This window comes from Procambarus clarkii, chromosome 40, assembly GCF_040958095.1.
Source record: "Procambarus clarkii isolate CNS0578487 chromosome 40, FALCON_Pclarkii_2.0, whole genome shotgun sequence".
NCBI classification, from domain to species: Eukaryota; Metazoa; Arthropoda; class Malacostraca; order Decapoda; family Cambaridae; genus Procambarus; species Procambarus clarkii.
Window position 1 is genome coordinate 41109264 of NC_091189.1, and position 19026 is coordinate 41128289.

Genomic DNA, 19026 nt, shown 5'->3' on the forward strand with positions numbered 1-19026 from the left:
GATGTGTTACCAGGTTTTTTCTCACGATCTTCTCCATCACCTTGCATGGTATACAAGTCAAGGACACTGGCCTGTAGTTCAGTGCCTCTTGTCTGTCGCCCTTTTTGTATATTGGGACCACATTCGCCGTCTTCCATATTTCTGGTAGGTCTCCCGTCTCTAGTGATTTACTATACACTATGGAGAGTGGCAAGCAAAGTGCCTCTGCACACTCTTTCAGTACCCATGGTGAGATCCCATCTGGACCAACCGCCTTTCTAACATCCAGATCCAGCAGGTGTCTCTTGACCTCCTCTCTCGTAATTTCGAACTCCTCCAAGGCCGCCTGGTTTACCTCCCTTTCTCCTAGCACAGTGACCTCACCCTGTTCTATTGTGAAGACCTCCTGGAACCTCTTGTTGAGTTCCTCACACACCTCTCTGTCATTCTCTGTATACCTGTCCTCGCCTGTTCTAAGTTTCAATACCTGTTCTTTCACTGTTGTTTTCCTTCTGATGTGACTGTGGAGTAGCTTTGGTTCGGTCTTGGCTTTGTTTGCTATATCATTTTCAAAATTTTTCTCTGCTTCTCTTCTCACCCTGACGTACTCATTCCTGGTTCTCTGGTATCTCTCCCTGCTTTCTGGTGTTCTGTTATTCCGGAAGTTCCTCCACGCCTTTTTGTTCAGTTTCTTCGCTTCCATACATGCCCTATTATACCATGGATTCTTCTGTTGCTTCTCGGATTTTTCCCTTTGGGCCGGGATGAACCTGTTTACTGCCTCCTGACACTTTTGTGTAACATAGTCCATCATACCCTGTACAGACTTGTCTCTGAGGTCTGTGTCCCAAGGTATTTCACTTAGGAAACTTCTCATCTGTTCATAATTCCCCTTTCGGTATGCCAGCCTTTTGATTCCTAGTTCTTTTTGGGGGGAGATAAGTCCTAGCTCTACCAGGTACTCAAAGTTCAATACACTGTGGTCACTCATTCCCAAGGGCGCTTCCATCTTAACTTCCCTTATATCCCATTCATTTAGGGTAAATATCAAATCAAGCATTGCTGGTTCATCTTCTCCTCTCATTCTTGTTGGCTCTTTGGTATGCTGGCTTAGAAAGTTTCTTGTTGCCACGTCCAGCAGCTTAGCTCTCCATGTTTCTGGTCCTCCATGCGGGTCTCTGTTCTTCCAATCTATCTTCCCATGGTTGAAGTCTCCCATAATTAGTAGCCCAGATCCATTCCTGCTAGCAACAGAAGCTGCTCTTTCTATTATGTTAATGGTGGCCATGTTGTTTCTATCATATTCCTGTCTAGGTCTTCTGTCATTTGGTGGTGGATTATATATGACTGCGACTATAATTTTTTTCCCTCCATTTGTTACAGTACCTGTAACAAATACCTCTAACAAACACACACACACACATGTGTGTGTGTGTGTGTGTGTGTGTGTACTCACCTAGTTGTACTCTCCTAGTTGTGCTTGCAGGAGTTGAGCTTTAGCTCACTGGTCCCGCCTCTCAACTTTGTATGGAGTCAGCCTCCGCCATATCTCTTCCTAATGCATTCCATCTGTCAGCTACCCTGACACTGAAATGTCAGAGTAGCTGACATTTCAGTAGTTTTTTTATGTCTCTATCGTTTATTTGGGCACTCAATTTCCACCTGTGTCCTCTAGTGCGTGTGCCCCTTGTGTTAAATAGCCTGTCTTTATCTACCCAATTCTTTTGAGAATCTTGTATGTGGTGATTATGTCTCCAATAACTCTTCTGTCTTCCAATGATGTGAGGTTTAATTCCCGTAGTCTCTCCTTGTAGCTCATACCCCCTCAGTTCGGGTACTAGTCTGGTGGCAAACCTTTGACCCTTTTCCAGTTTAGTCTTATGCTTGACTAGATATGGACTCCATGCTGGAGCTGCATACTCCAAGATTGGTCTGACATATGTGGTAAAAAAAAATTGAAAGATTCCTTACACAAGTGTCTAAATGTCGTTCTTATGTTAGCCAACCTGGCATATGCCGCTGATGTTATCCTCTTGATATGAGCTTCAGGGGACAGGTCTGGCGTGATATCAACCCCCAGGTCTTTCTCTCCCTCTGACTCCTGAAGTATTTAATCTCCCAAATGATACCTTGTATCTCGCCTCCTGCTCCCTACACCTATAGGCATGACACTGTTGATATGCTGGCAAAGGCAGCCTGTAGAAAACCAGTGGTAGAAATTGATATGGGTGTTTCATTACCAGTGACAAGGAAAATACTTAAACAAATATCTAATGAAGATCTCACCGACCTAACAAATTCACAAAGACCTGAAAGTTGTAGCATTAAATATTATGATAGATATCGTGAGGAGACATTCACATATGTGACTAATAGAACAAGAACCCGGCAATGTGATGTTATAGTGGCCAGAATACGGCTGGGATATAGACGTATCTGGCAGCTTTCTCAAAACCCAAATGTCGAGTACACAATGTGTCAACTTTGTGAAAGTGTCGGAATACACAATGTGTCAACTTTGTGAGTGTCGGAATACACAATGTGTCAACTTTGTGAAAGTGTCGTAATACACCAAGTGTCAACTTTGTGAAAGAGAAAACATGCACTCTCTTGAACATAATATTGTAGAATGTCCCATACTGACTGACTTTCGCCCTCCTGGGCTAAGGTATGCTGAACTGTGTAATTACTATATGAGTACTGGAACACTTGATGATATATTGGACCCAAGATTAACCATGTAATGTATCAATTATACAATGTATGTATGTGATGTAACTATATAACCTGAGCTTGTAAAAGCACCTTCATCACCTTCAGTGATAAAGTGCTTAATTGCACACTAGTTTCTCCATCAGCTATCTCACCCTGTCAGAGTAAGAGAGACAAATGTATGTGAATGCATGTGTGTGTGTGTGTGTATATATGTATGTAAACATGTATGTATATATGTATATGTACGTATATGTGTGTGTATGTATATGTATGGGTATAAAGTATATATGGAAGCTGATCAGAATTACATTTCACCTTTGTGAATGTACATTAATGACACTATGTAAAAGACACATCTAACACTTTATGTAGGGCATACGTAAATCTGTGTATCTATGTATTTACGTATGTAGGTTAGCTTAGCATTTTAAAAGCACTACAATCACCTTCTGTGGTTGATTGTTCAATAAACCCTTGAACTATATGTTTAACACTTCTCTATCCCTGTCCGTGGAGGACAGAAGAAAATGTAAATATGCTGGTTAGCATTGTAAATGTGTAGTTACGTCTGTGGTAGAAAATAATAATAATAAAAAAAACGTATCTTCATTACATTACATTTGCTTGGGTTAAACTCTATACTATGTGTGTGTGTGTATGTGTGTGTGTGTGTGTGTGTGTGTGTGTGTGTGTGTGTGTGTGTGTGTGTGTGTACGTTTGTCTGTGTGTGTGTGTGTGTGTGTACGTGTGTCTGTGTGTGTGTGTGTACGTGTGTCTGTGTGTGTGTGTGTGTGTGTACTCACCTAGTTGTGCTTGCGGGGGTTGAGCTCTTTCTCTTTGGTCCCGCCTCTCAACTGTCAATCAACTGGTGTACAGATTCCTGAGCCTACTGGGCTCTATCATATCTACACCTGAAACTGTGTATGGAGTCAGCCTCCACCTGTGTGTGTGTGTATGTGTGTGTGTGTGTGTGTGTGTGCGTGTGCGTGTGCGTGTGTGCGTGTGCGTGTGTGCGTGTGTGCGTGTGTGTGTGTGTGTGTGTGTGTGTGTGTGTGTGTGTGTGTGTGTGTGTGTGTGCGTGCGTGTGCGTGTGTGTGTGTGTGCGTGTGTGCGTTTGTGCGTGTGCGTGTGTGTGTGTGTGTGTATGATGTTCCGCGGCTTCCTTCCTGTGTGGGTGTCGCTCTCAGCCAATCAGCGAGCGTAAATCTCGGGTATCAACTGCCACATACCTCCACTATCGTAAATCACCTCTTATTCATTACGGTAATAAATGTCAATGAAAACTCAACAATAAAATAATCATAAGGAAAAAGCGTGAAATTGAACGAATACATCGCGAGGAGGGAAGAAAATAGTGTAATTTATATTGAATAGGAGAAAACATAGACGAAATAATGAGGAGGGTTAAGCGCTATGGCGAGAGATAGTAACTTCACCAGGTAAGTGTCAGCCTCTCCCGGCCTGGCAGGAGTCAGTTACTCACAAGTATCACTAGTGGGAGGACGTGTTCGCGCTCTGCTGCTGCTCTGTCAGTGACTACCGCAGACGCAGTCAGCGACGAGACTTTGCTGCTGAAAAGTTTTTTTCTTTCCGAGAGTAAATGGCGGTGTCGTCGACGAGGAGAGGGCTGGCGACGAAGGCGGTGAGGAGGGCGGGGGCCAGGATGGCACTCTCCCTCCTGGGCACCAACAACCCCAAACATAACCTCACAATGGCTGACCACCTCCTCACCATCTCCGCCCGCGACTTCGCCAAAAAGTGGAACTTTGACCCCATCAAGGAAGTGCCCCTGGCCACGGGCCGCTACGACTGGTGCTCCGCCCCGCAAGCCCACGCCGCCCACGACCCCCACGCCCCCCACGCCCACGCCCACGCCGCCCACGACCCCCACGATCTGCGCACCTGCCTCGCCCTGCCCACGGCCGACCTGCGCCACTCTCAGGGCGGGGTGGGCGACCTCTCTGCCCACCCCTATATCCCTGCCCACACCCACATCCAGGCCCACGCCCACGTCAATTCCCAAAGCAGCACATCGACCAACCAGAGACACACAACCGCCATCAACACTCCGGAAACGGAAGAAAGTTTGGAAGTGAAGGAAGATGTGTGTACCGCCCCGGAGGGCGACGGTGCCTCCACCAGGGCCTCCACCAGTGCCACCCCGAGTGCTACCCCGAGTGCCTCCACGAGTGCCTCCACGAGTGCCACCCCGAGTGCCTCCACGAGTGCCTCCACGAGTGCCACCCCGAGTGCCTCCACGAGTGCCAAGGGGAAGCAGGAAGCCTCCGCCACCAGCCAGGGAGCAGTAGGCACCGAGGAGCAGGCAGAGGCTAGGCCTACCACAAGTGCCAAGAAACATAAGGAAGAACATGTGACCGAGATAGAATTTGGCACCGAGGAAAAGGCAGAGGATAGGCCTAAGGCGGGTGCCAGGGGGGAGGAGGGTGCTCCAGGGCCCCAGGGGGGAGCTGGCACTGTGCCAACAGCACAGGGCACCAGCGCTGCCTCACCTCCCGTCCCCGCTGCTGCACCTGGGAGGAGTGCCAGGCAGGAGGCGGTAGACACATCTACATCTACCACTCTACCCCGCCACCCCACCACACGGCAGACTTGTATAACAGGTGGGTCATGCTATGCACATATAACAGGCGGGTCTTGCTATATACCTATAACAGGTGGGTCTTGCTATATACCTATAACAGGTGGGTCTTGCTATATACCTATAACAGGTGGGTCTTGTTATACACCTATAACAGGTGGGTCTTGCTATATACCTATAACAGGTGGGTCTTGCTATACACCTATAACAGGCGGGTCTTGCTATACACCTATAACAGGTGGGTCTTGTTATACACCTATAACAGGTGGGTCTTGCTATACACATGTGTAACAGGTGGGTCTTGCTATACACATGTGTAACAGGTGGGTCTTGCTATACACATGTGTAACAGGTGGGTCTTGCTATACAAATGTGTAACAGGTGGGTCTTGCTATACACGTGTAACAGGTGGGTCTTGCTATACACATGTGTAACAGGTGGGTCTTGTTATACACCTATAACAGGTGGGTCTTGTTATACACATGTGTGACAGGTGGGTCTTGCTATACACCTATAACAGGTGGGTCTTGCAATACGCCTATAACAGGTGGGTCTTGCTATATACCTATAACAGGTGGGTCTTGTTATACACCTATAACAGGTGGGTCTTGCTATATACCTATAACAGGTGGGTCTTGCTATACACCTATAACAGGCGGGTCTTGCTATACATCTATAACAGGTGGGTCTTGTTATACACCTATAACAGGTGGGTCTTGCTATACACATGTGTAACAGGTGGGTCTTGCTATACACATGTGTAACAGGTGGGTCTTGCTATACACATGTGTAACAGGTGGGTCTTGCTATACACATGTGTAACAGGTGGGTCTTGCTATACACGTGTAACAGGTGGGTCTTGCTATACACATGTGTAACAGGTGGGTCTTGTTATACACCTATAACAGGTGGGTCTTGTTATACACATGTGTGACAGGTGGGTCTTGCTATACACCTATAACAGGTGGGTCTTGCAATACACCTATAACAGGCGGGTCTTGCTATACACCTATAACAGGCGGGTCTTGCTATACACCTATAACAGGTGGGTCTTGCTATACACCTATAACAGGTGGGTCTTGCAATACACCTATAACAGGCGGGTCTTGCTATACACCTATAACAGGTGGGTCTTGCTATACACACGTGTAACAGGCGGGTCTTGCTATACACATGTAAACACACGAAATAATACTTGCAACCTTCATATATTGTTTACATAATAATGTATAATTCATTGTGTTGGGGACAGGCAGACTGTTTAAATACATGTTAGGCCTATATTGAGGTCCCCCAAGGTGGAACAACCCCCCCCCATGCAACCACACAAACTCACTGTACATTTCCTGCTAGGTGAACAGACGCATTAGGTGATAGGCAACACGGCCAAGTATTTCTCTCTTACCGGAACTCTCCAACCACACACACAAGACCTGCGACACTAGCCTACCATCGCTCACACCTCACGCTATACACTACTCAATACCAGATTAATATATTGCAAACATTATTTATTGCAAGACAAATATCATTCATGGCGTCTTATTGATCGTTAATGATAAGAATATATATGGAAGCCTTAAGGTGCCCCTCACCCACATTAATGTGTGGGTACCAGGTGCCCCTCACCCACATTAATGTGTGGGTACCAGGTGCCCCTCACCCACATTAATGTGTGGGTACCAGGTGCCCCTCACCCACATTAATGTGTGGGTACCAGGTGCCCCTCACCCACATTAATGTGTGGGTACCAGGTGCCCCTCTCCCACATTAATGTGTGGGTATAGATACCAGCTGCCCCCCTCTCCCACATTAGTGTGTGGGTATAGATACCAGCTGCCCCCCTCTCCCACATTAATGTGTGGGTATGGGTACCAGGTGCCCCTCGAGAGAGAGATTAAACACATATAATAACCCTCCTCAAACATTGATAAACTTATACACCCCTGTGAAGGTTGTCAGCACCAACAGTGTGGTGGCTCAGGCCAGCACCAACAGTGTGGTGGCTCAGGCCAGCACCAACAGTGCGGTGGCTCAGGCCAGCACCAACAGTGTGGTGATCAGGCCAGCACCAACAGTGTGGTGATCAGGCCAGCACCAACAGTGTGGTGATCAGGCCAGCACCAACAGTGTGGTGGCTCAGGCCAGCACCAACAGTGTGGTGGCTCAGGCCAGCACCAACAGTGTGGTGATCAGGCCAGCACCAATAGTGTGGTGGCTCAGGCCAGCACCAACAGTGTGGTGATCAGGCCAGCACCAACAGTGTGGTGGCTCAGGCCAGCACCAACAGTGTGGTGGCTCAGGCCAGCACCAACAGTGTGGTGGCTCAGGCCAGCACCAACAGTGTAGTGGCTCAGGCCAGCACCAACAGTGTAGTGGCTCAGGCCAGCACCAACAGTGTAGTGGCTCAGGCCAGCACCAACAGTGTAGTGGCTCAGGCCAGCACCAACAGTGTGGTGGCTCAGGCCAGCACCAACAGTGTAGTGGCTCAGGCCAGCACCAACAGTGTAGTGGCTCAGGCCAGCACCAACAGTGTAGTGGCTCAGGCCAGCACCAACAGTGTAGTGGCTCAGGCCAGCACCAACAGTGTGGTGGCTCAGGCCAGCACCAACAGTGTAGTGGCTCAGGCCAGCACCAACAGTGTAGTGGCTCAGGCCAGCACCAACAGTGTAGTGGCTCAGGCCAGCACCAACAGTGTAGTGGCTCAGGCCAGCACCAACAGTGTAGTGGCTCAGGCCAGCACCAACAGTGTAGTGGCTCAGGCCAGCACCAACAGTGTAGTGGCTCAGGCCAGCACCAACAGTGTGGTGGCTCAGGCCAGCACCAACAGTGTAGTGGCTCAGGCCAGCATTAACAGTGTAGTGGCTCAGGCCAGCACCAACAGTGTGGTGGATCAGGCCAGCAGCCACAGGTATACAGCCTAATCGGGCCCCAGGCGTCGGGGTACGAGTCTCCCCCCTCCGTAGCATAAACACAGAGGCAAACATGTAATTAAACTTTAATCTACCCATTTAGAGTAGCTGACATCTGCTCCACCAGTCCCTTTAACATGGGGGCGGGGGGCGGGGTCACCCGCCTCACGCCATGAACATAATGTAGCTTTAAAACCTCTCTTAAAACCAGAATTTGACTTTAAAACATATTTTAACGGCAGAATTTGGGTTTAAAACATATCTTAACGGCAGAATTTAGCTTTAAAACATATTTTAACTGCAGAATATAGCCTTTAATACCACGTATTAGCAGAATATACCGATTAAAACCTCTCTCATTAGGAGAATATAGTCCTAAATACCGTGAGCGGAATATATCCATTGAATCCTCTCAAACAGCAAAATATAGGCTGTAAACCCTCTTTTAACCACAGAATGCATCATATGATATCTCTTAACGGCAAAATATAGCGTTCCCGGCGCCTTAACAGCAGAAGAACGGCAATGAAAGCCTTGTAAACCTCTTTTAGCTGGGATGGGATCTTAATAACGTTTAAAATCTCTTAACATAGCGGAGAAAGCATATTGTGGATATCCTACCTTGAGGTTACCTTGAGATGGTTTCGGGGCTTAGCGTCCCCACGGCCCGGTCCTCGACCAGGCCTCCTAGTTATTGTGTGGATAACTTAATGTAGATGATATATTTTTGGGGCATAGCGTGGAAGGCACATTATGGGGGTGTAATATAATAGGTGTAGACACAGTAAACAGAACACAAACACTGTTTTTCGTATAAGAATAGTAACCTTGTCAAGGAGGGCTGGGCCTGGATTCATCAAATATTTACGTGTTTGTCCTCTTACGAAACCTGTTCATCTTTCTTCCAGCAAATCGGCTTAATCTGTATTTATTAAGTAGTTTACGGCCTTCCACATCTTACGAGGTCGTTCGGGACCTCGTAGATTAGCTACGGTGTATGGCAAGATTGGCTAGGGGGTCAGGGCAAGATTGGCTAGGGGGCCAAGGCAAGATTAGCCAGGGGGTCAGGGCATGATTGGCTAGGGGGTCAGCGCATGATTGGCTAGGGGGTCAGGGCAAAATTAGCTAGGGGGTCATGGCAAGATTGGCTAGGGGTCAGGGCAAGATTGGCCAGGGGGCCAAGGCAAGATTGGCTACGGGGTCAGGGCAAGATTGGCTAGGGGGTCAGGGCAAGATTAGCTAGGGGGTCAGGGCATGATTGGCTAGGGAATCAGGGCAAGATTGGCTAGGGGGTCAGGGCAAGATTGGCTAGGGGGTCAGGGCAAGATTGGCTAGGGGGTCAGGGCAAGATTGGCTAGGGGGTCAGGGCATGATTGGCTAGGGGGTCAGGGCATGATTGGCTAGGGGGTCAGCGCATGATTGGCTAGGGGGTCAGGGCAAGATTAGCTAGGGGGTCAGGGCAAGATTAGCTAGGGGGTCAGGGCAAGATTAGCTAGGGGGTCAGGGCAAGATTGGCTAGGGGGCCAGGGCAAGATTGGCTAGGGGGGGTCATGGCAAGATTGGCTAGGGGTCAGGGCAAGATTGGCCAGGGGGCCAAGGCAAGATTGGCTACGGGGTCAGGGCAAGATTGGCTAGGGGGTCAGGGCAAGATTAGCTAGGGGGTCAGGGCATGATTGGCTAGGGAATCAGGGCAAGATTGGCTAGGGGGTCAGGGCAAGATTGGCTAGGGGGTCAGGGCAAGATTGGCTAGGGGGTCAGGGCAAGATTGGCTAGGGGGTCAGGGCATGATTGGCTAGGGGGTCAGGGCATGATTGGCTAGGGGGTCAGCGCATGATTGGCTAGGGGGTCAGGGCAAGATTAGCTAGGGGGTCAGGGCAAGATTAGCTAGGGGGTCAGGGCAAGATTAGCTAGGGGGTCAGGGCAAGATTGGCTAGGGGTCAGGGCAAGATTGGCTAGGGGGCCAGGGCATGATTGGCTAGGGGGCCAGGGCATGATTGGCTAGGGGGCCAGGGCATGATTGGCTAGGAGGCCAGGGCAAGATTAGCTAGAGGGTCAGGGCATGATTGGCTAGGGGGCCAGGGCAAGATAGGCTAGGGGGTCAGGGCAAGATTGGCAAGGGGGTCAGGGCAAGATTGGCTAGGGGGTCAGGGCAAGATTGGCTAGGGGGTCAAGGCAAGATTGGCTAGGGGGCCAGGGCAAGATTGGCTGGGGGGGGCCAGGGCAAGATTGGCTAGGGGGTCAGGGCAAGATTGGCTAGGGGGTCAGGGCAAGATTGGCTAGGGGTCCAGGGCAAGATTGGCTAGGGGGCCAGGGCAAGATTGGCTAGGGGGGCCAGGGCAAGATTGGCTAGGGGGGGCCAGGGCAAGATTGGCTAGGGGGTCAGGACAAGATTGGCTAGGGGGCCAGGGCAAGATTGGCTAGGGGGCCAGGGCAAGATTGGCTAGGGGGGGCCAGGGCAAGATTGGCTAGGGGGGGCCATGGCAAGATTGGCTAGGGGGTCAGGGCAAGATTGGCTAGGGGGCCAGGGCAAGATTGGCTAGGGGGGGTCAGGGCAAGATTGGCTAGGGGGTCAGGGCAAGATTGGCTAGGGGGGAACCAGGGCAAGATTGGCTAGGGAGCCAGGGCAAGATTGGCTAGGGGGGCCAGGGCAAGATTGGCTAGGGGGGGCCAGGGCAAGATTGGCTAGGGGGAGCCAGGGCAAGATTGGCTAGGGGTTCAGGGCAAGATTGGCTAGGGGGCCAGGGCAAGATTGGCTAGGGGGCCAGGGCAAGATTGGCTAGAGGGTCAGGGCAAGATTGCCTAGGGGGTCAGGGCAAGATTGGCTAGGGGGTCAGGGCAAGATTGGCTAGGGGGGTCAGGGCAAGATTGGCTAGGGGGTCAGGGCAAGATTGGCTAGGGGGGGCCAGGGCAAGATTGGCTAGGGGATCAGGGCAAGATTGGCTAGGGGGTCAGGGCAAGATATGCTAGGGGGCCAGGGCAAGATTGGCTAGGGGGCCAGGGCAAAATTGGCTAGGGGGGCCAGGGCAAGATTGGCTAGGGGGGGGCCAGGGCAAGATTGGCTAGGGGGTCAGGGCAAGATTGGCTAGGGGGCCAGGGCAAGATTGGCTAGGGGGCCAGGGCAAGATTGGCTAGGGGGGGCCAGGGCAAGATTGGCTAGGGAGGGCCAGGGCAAGATTGGCTAAGGGGTCAGGGCAAGATTGGCTAGGGGGCCAGGGCAAGATTGGCTAGGGGGGGTCAGGGCAAGATTGGCTAGGGGGTCAGGGCAAGATTGGCTAGGGGGAACCAGGGCAAGATTGGCTAGGGGGCCAGGGCAAGATTGGCTAGGGAGCCAGGGCAAGATTGGCTAGGGGGGACAGGGCAAGATTGGCTAGGGAGGGCCAGGGCAAGATTGGCTAGGGGGGGGGCCAGGGCAAGATTGGCTAGGGGTTCAGGGCAAGATTGGCTAGGGGGCCAGGGCAAGATTGGCTAGGGGGCCAGGGCAAGATTGGCTAGGGTGTCAGGGCAAGATTGGCTAGGGGGTCAGGGCAAGATTGGCTAGGGGGCCAGGGCAAGATTGGCTAGGGGGGGCCAGGGCAAGATTGGCTAGGGGGTCAGGGCAAGATTGGCTAGGGGGGTCAGGGCAAGATTGGCTAGGGGGTCAGGGCAAGATTGGCTAGGGGGGGCCAGGGCAAGATTGGCTAAGGGGTCAGGGCAAGATTGGCTAGGGGATCAGGGCAAGATTGGCTAGGGGGCCAGGGCAAGATTGGCTAGGGGGCCAGAGCAAGATTGGCTTTGGGGGCCAGGGCAAGATTGGCTAGGGGGGGCCAGGGCAAGATTGGCTAGGGGGTCAGGGCAAGATTGGCTAGGGGGCCAGGGCAAGATTGGCTAGGGGGCCAGGGCAAGATTGGCTAGGGGGGGCCAGGGCAAGATTGGCTAGGGGGGGCCAGGGCAAGATTGGCTAGGGGGTCAGGGCAAGATTGGCTAGGGGGCCAGGGCAAGATTGGCTAGGGGGGGTCAGGGCAAGATTGGCTAGGGGGTCAGGGCAAGATTGGCTAAGGGGGAACCAGGGCAAGATTGGCTAGGGGGCCAGGGCAAGATTGGCTAGGGAGCCAGGGCAAGATTGGCTAGGTGGGGCCAGGGCAAGATTGGCTAGGGGGTCAGGGCAAGATTGGCTAGGGGGCCAGGGCAAGATTGGCTAGGGGGCCAGGGCAAGATTGGCTAGGGGGGGCCAGGGCAAGATTGGCTAGGGGGGGCCAGGGCAAGATTGGCTAGGGGGTCAGGGCAAGATTGGCTAGGGGGCCAGGGCAAGATTGGCTAGGGGGGGTCAGGGCAAGATTGGCTAGGGGGTCAGGGCAAGATTGGCTAGGGGGGAACCAGGGCAAGATTGGCTAGGGGGCCAGGGCAAGATTGGCTAGGGAGCCAGGGCAAGATTGGCTAGGGGGGCCAGGGCAAGATTGGCTAGGGGGGGCCAGGGCAAGATTGGCTAGGGGGGGCCAGTACAAGATTGGCTAGGGGTTCAGGGCAAGATTGGCTAGGGGGCCAGGGCAAGATTGGCTAGGGGGCTAGGGCAAGATTGGCTAGAGGGTCAGGGCAAGATTGGCTAGGGGGTCAGGGCAAGATTGGCTAGGGGGTCAGGGCAAGATTGGCTAGGGGGGTCAGGGCAAGATTGGCTAGGGGGTCAGGGCAAGATTGGCTAGGGGGGGCCAGGGCAAGATTGGCTAGGGGGGCCAGGGCAAGATTGGCTAGGGGGGGCCAGGGCAAGATTGGCTAAGGGGTCAGGGCAAGATTGGCTAGGGGGCCAGGGCAAGATTGGCTAGGGGGCCAGGGCAAGATTGGCTAGGGGGGGGCCAGGGCAAGAATGGCTAGGGGGGCCAGGGCAAGATTGGCTAGGGGGTCAGGGCAAGATTGGCTAGGGGGCCAAGGCAAGATTGGCTAGGGGGGGTCAGGGCAAGATTGGCTAGGGGGTCAGGGCAAGATTGGCTAGGGGGGAACCAGGGCAAGATTGGCTAAGGGGCCAGGGCAAGATTGGCTAGGGAGCCAGGGCAAGATTGGCTAGGGGGGCCAGGGCAAGATTGGCTAGGGGGGGCCAGGGCAAGATTGGCTAGGGGGGGGGCCAGGGCAAGATTGGCTAGGGGGCCAGGGCAAGATTGGCTAGGGGGCCAGGGCAAGATTGGCTAGGGGGCCAGGGCAAGATTGGCTAGGGTGTCAGGGCAAGATTGGCTAGGGGGTCAGGGCAAGATTGGCTAGGGGGCCAGGGCAAGATTGGCTAGGGGGCCAGGGCAAGATTGGCTAGGGGGCCAGGGCAAGATTGGCTAGGGGGCCAGGGCAAGATTGGCTATTTGGCCAGGGCAAGATTGGTAGGGGGCCAGGGCAAGATTGGCTAGGGGGGGCCAGGGCAAGATTGGCTAGAGGGGGCCAGGGCAAGATTGGCTAGGGGGTCAGGGCAAGATTGGCTAGGGGGGGTCAGGGCAAGATTGGCTAGGGGGTCAGGGCAAAATTGGCTAGGGGGCCAGGGCAAGATTGGCTAGGGGGGGCCAGGGCAAGATTGGCTAGGGGGGGCCAGGGCAAGATTGGCTAGGGGGGGCCAGGGCAAGATTGGCTAGGGGGGGCCAGGGCAAGATTGGCTAGGGGGGGCCAAGGCAAGATTGGCTAGGGGGTCAGGGCAAGATTGGCTAGGGGGCCAGGGCAAGATTGGCTAGGGGGCCAGGGCAAGATTGGCTAGGGGGGGCCAGGGCAAGATTGGCTAGGGGGGGCCACGGCAAGATTGGCTAGGGGGGGCCAGGGCAAGATTGGCTAGGGGGCCAGGGCAAGATTGGCTAGGGGGTCAGGGCAAGATTGGCCAGGGGGCCAGGGCAAGATTGGCTAGGGGGCCAGGGCAAGATTGGCTAGGGGGGGGGCCAGGGCAAGATTGGCTAGGGGGGCCAGGGCAAGATTGGCTAGGGGGGGGGGCAGGGCAAGATTGGCTAGGGGGGGCCAGGGCAAGATTGGCTAGGGGGGGCCAGGGCAAGATTGGCTAGGGGGTCAGGGCAAGATTGTCCAGGGGGCCAGGGCAAGATTGGCTAGGGGGGGCAGGGCAAGATTGGCTAGGGGGCCAGGGCAAGATTGGCTAGGGGGGGCCAGGGCAAGATTGGCTAGGGGGGGCCAGGGCAAGATTGGCTAGGGGGGGGGCCAGGGCAAGATTGGCTAGGGGGGGGCCTGGGCAAGATTGGCTAGGGGGTCAGGGCAAGATTGGCTAGGGGTCGAGGCATGATTGGCTAGGGGGCCAGGGCAAGATTGGCTAGGGGTCGATGCATGATTGGCTAGGGGGTTGAGGCATGATTGGCTAGGGGACGAGGCATGATTGGCTAGGGGGTCGAGCCATGATTGGGAAGGGGACGAGGCATGATTGGCTAGGGGGTCGAGCCATGATTGGCTAGGGGTCGCGGCATGATTGGGAGGGGGGTCAGGGCAAGATTGCCTAGGGGGGGGGGTCACCTTAAGGTTACCTTGAGATGATTTCGGGGATCAACGACCCCGCGGCTTGGTGAGGACCAGACCTCCTGGTTGCTGGACTGATCAACCAGGCTGTTGGACGCGGCGGCTCGCAGCCTGACGTATGAGTCACAGCCTGGTTTATCAGGTATCCTTTGGAGGTGTTTATCAAGTTCTCTCTTGAACACTGTGAAGGGTCTGCCAGTTATGTCCCGTATGTGTAGTGGAAGCGTGTTGAACAGTCTCGGGGCCTCTGATGTTGATAGTTCTCTCTCAAAGTACCTGTTGCACCTCTGCTCTTCAACGGGGGTATTCTGCACATCCTGCTATGTCTTCTGGTCTCATGTAGTGGTCGAGGCATGACTACCTAGGGGGTCAGCGCAAGATTTGCTAGGGGGTCATGACAATAGGACTCGTGAGGATCTGAAACAACCAATGAGCCATTAGGATATTAGAAAGATCTTCAGTATGAGAGTATTGAAGGGTTGTCATACTAAGTGGCCAACTCACACCCCAAACCCTCCATAGACCCACAAGTGAATATGACACAATCCAGGTGGTCAGGAATAACTCAAATTTAATTATGAATAAATGATACAACTCAGATTAGGAGAGTATCCTATGGTTCAATGCTATGGCTGGACAAGGGACTAATTATCAACTGAAGGCATCAAGCCAAGAAGACTGTTCAGTACCGTCTGTGTTGCAGGACATTCAAAACGTTCTAAATATCAATTACAAATCCATTACGAGACTTAAAGTCATAAAGAAAGTTTTGTTTAGCGATCGATACATCCCACAACACAACGAAAGAGACGAAACAATATGACATTATTCGAGTCAAATTAATTGTTTTTTAAACTATTCTTCTGTGGCAAAATTTAACATCTTCTCTCTTTGCAGAGTACGTCAGGCCGCACAGATCCTCAAAGAGCAGTTCGAGGGACCCGGACCACACTTCGCCGTCCAAGAAGAGGTCAGCCTCCACCCTTAAGGACCACCTCCACCAGCCTCCACACAAGAAGGTCCTTCTCCAGATCCGAGCATGAGGTGGGAGTTCCTGCAAGGGAAGGATTCTTCTCCACAAGCACGGGAGGCCTCCGCCCCACCTAGCCATGATGGCTTCCCCCACTAACCTCCTGGCAAAATCTTACTCCAATTTTGCGGACTCCTTATTTGCTCCTTGGGCAGCCAGAACCTCTGGCTCTGGGCCCTCGTGTGATCCTGGAGGCTCCAGGTGCTCTGGCTCTGGGGCCCTCTTGTGATCCTCGAGGCTCCAGCGTGGAGAGTTTAGAGACCCAACAATGGGGATCAGTTGCGGGTGTCACTGGCCCCAAGGAAGGAGCCCCGGCACCACTAGTATAGCCTTAAGTATACGATGCAGCATCTTGACATCCAAAGACCTAAAAAACGTGTATTTCTTTAGTAATTCTTTTTACGAAAATTCGAACCTAGTTTTATTAAATACGTAAATTTAATAAAACCTCACCTGCCTTAAAATTCCTTTATATGAAAATAAATAGTATATATGTATATTATTTGCATATATATGAAATATATATATAAATATATATATATATATATATATATATATATATATATATATATATATATATATATATATATATATATATAATGTCGTACCTAGTAGCCAGAACGTCGTACTCGGCCTACTATGCAAGGCCCGATTTGCCTAATAAGCCAAGTTTTCCTGAATTAATATATTTTCTCAAAATTTTTCCTTATGAAAGGATAAAGCTACCCATTTCATTATGTATGAGGTAATTTTTTTTTTATTGGAGTTAAATTAACGTAGATATATGACCGAACCTAACCAACCCAACCTAACCTAATCTAACCTATCTTTATAGGTTAGGTTAGGTTAGGTAGCCGAAAAAGTTAGGTTAGGTTAGGTTAGGTAGGTTAGATAGTCGAAAAACAATTAATTCATGAAAACTTGGCTTATTAGGCAAATCGGGCCTTGCATAGTAGGCTGACAAGTGCGTTCTGGCTACTAGGTACGACATATATATATATATATATATATATATATATATATATATATATATATATATATATATATATATATATATATATATATACATTAAATTTGCTGATCAGTTTATTAAAAACTGAAATTTTGGTGACCTAAATTTGACATATATATATTTAGCTTCAATAATAATGACGTCATTATCACTAGTCACTGAGTTATTAACAAGAAATAATCATGTTTATAATGTAGAGTTCCAGCCCATCCCCTGAGGTGAAGGTGGTCGTAGTAGCGAGGTGGTCACTCGTGGTGGTCCAGTAGAAAGTAAACTTTTTCTAATTACTGAATTTGAGCAAGCAGAATTTTTTTTATTTATATTACTAATAAAACCTAACCTAACTCGCTCATCTTAGGCCTAATGCACGCTATCTGAGGCCTAACATAGTACATATGTGTACTATAATAGGCCTAGGAATATTTTACTTTGTTTTTTTAGCTTTATTTTGTCCGGACTCTTATCAAATGAACAGGACCAAATTATGTGTTCAGTTGTCCATCACGTGACTACCCGTTCAAGTGTCCAGACAGTTACAAGGAGAACAAGGTGATCAAGAGGATGGGTTGTAGACATCAGTGAATACCCTGAAGGAAATAGTGAGATAACTGGCTTTATTATTTTATTTATAAAGTTTACATATAAAATATCCTAGTCAGATTAGTATAATTATTTAAATATATCAACTGTATGGTGAAGGCTTTAGTATTTATAACTCTAAACTTGAGTCAGTATTCTCACTCTAATATGGCAACACCAACTGCTGGCCATATTCAGCTTTATTATTGTTGAAACAACTCAAACTATCCGCTGGCCAGGCCAAGATTCACCGAGCGTTTACCAGTGCCCTTACGAAACCTGTACATCATTTAACAATCATGGCAGCTTTGTTTACAAATGTTAAGCTGGATGTTCCACAACCCACGGAAGCTTTGTTATGAACAACCTCGTATAGTGCTTCGAAGCTCATAAACTCTTTAATATATGTAAACAAACCCCCCATCATTGAGGAATAATGTATAGATTTCGTACGGGGCTGCATAAACGCTTGTTGAATCCTGAGGTTTGTTGGTGTCCCCAAATTGGATTGTGAATATGACAAGTTAGTGTAATACACAACTACCTCTGTGTTTGTTTCTTTGTGGAGTGTTTCTGCCTTCAAGGAAGAGACGCCAGTGTTCCCTAGTGCTCTCACCGCCTGTGTGTTCACATTGTGTCCTTTCTCTTGAAGATTTCATTATTTCTCTGGAAATGTGTATAACTTCCACTTTGTATTATATGTATATGTTTTAAGATGGAGGCTGTGTACCTATGTTTGTATCTTAGGGCGCGGGCAGTGTACCCATATTTATAGAGATCTTGAAGGGGAAAAAGAGAACTGATTACCTCTATTTATACTGATCTTGTGAGAGTGAGTAGGATGTTTACCCCAATTATATTGATTTGTTAGAGACGGCTCTTTACCCTATTTATATTGATCTTGTGGAAGGGAGGGAAGTTTACCGCTATTTATACTGATCTTGTAGGAGGGAGGGTAGTGTACCCCTATTTATATTGATCTTGTAGAAGGGAGGGTAGTTTATAAATATTTATATTGATCTTTTACGAGAGCGGGCAGTTTACCTCTATTTATATTGAGTTGTTTTTGTGTACTAATAATAATCTAGTCTGTGTATTGAATGTTATATCTTATGTTGTTTTAAACCATTATGTTACTTCACAACATATCTTATGTTGTTTTAAACCATTATGTTACTTCACAACATATCTCATGTTGTTTTAAACCATTATGTTACTTCACAACATATCTCATGTTGTTTTAAACCATTATGTTACTTCACAACATATCTCATGTTGTTTTAAACCATTATGTTACTTCACAACATATGTTGCAGTGGTGGAGCTTTAATTACCTTAGTTTTGTACAGATAAATATAAGAGTTTTAGGAAAGATATTTCTTGTTTGAATTCCTTCACCTCTCTTATGAACCCAACTTTACTTTGTCCAGCACGAGGACGTGTCTATTAGAAAATATTTGGGATATGTAAAGGGGATCGAACTCGCGTCCCTAGGGGCCGAGGACTCTGCCAGCATTTTTGCAACAATCAAACCTGTAAACCTTTCCACAAATACTACGGCCTTGTTTACATTGCTTAAGTAGTTTGTGAGCTCCTAGGCGTTGCAAAGGTTGTTTACGACAATAACACTCTTGCCTCATGGGAGTTTCTCAGCTCATAACCGCCTAGTAAGTGTAAACAATACTACTGTGATTTGTAAAAGATGTACCTGTTTCGTGAATGGTTGTGTGTGGGGTAGTACCTA

At 49.9% G+C, this 19026-nt stretch overlaps 1 protein-coding gene across 1 annotated transcript; it reads left to right on the forward strand.

The window, feature by feature from the left end:
• The first annotated feature begins 4172 nt into the window (after positions 1–4172).
• LOC123758035 (merozoite surface protein 2) lies at positions 4173–18658 on the forward strand. Its single transcript, XM_045742211.2, has 2 exons — positions 4173–5315; positions 15559–18658. The coding sequence occupies exons 1-2, from the start codon at positions 4295–4297 to the stop codon at positions 15702–15704; spliced, it is 1167 nt and encodes a 388-aa protein (XP_045598167.2). The 5' UTR covers positions 4173–4294; the 3' UTR covers positions 15705–18658.
• Positions 18659–19026: the final 368 nt, after the last annotated feature.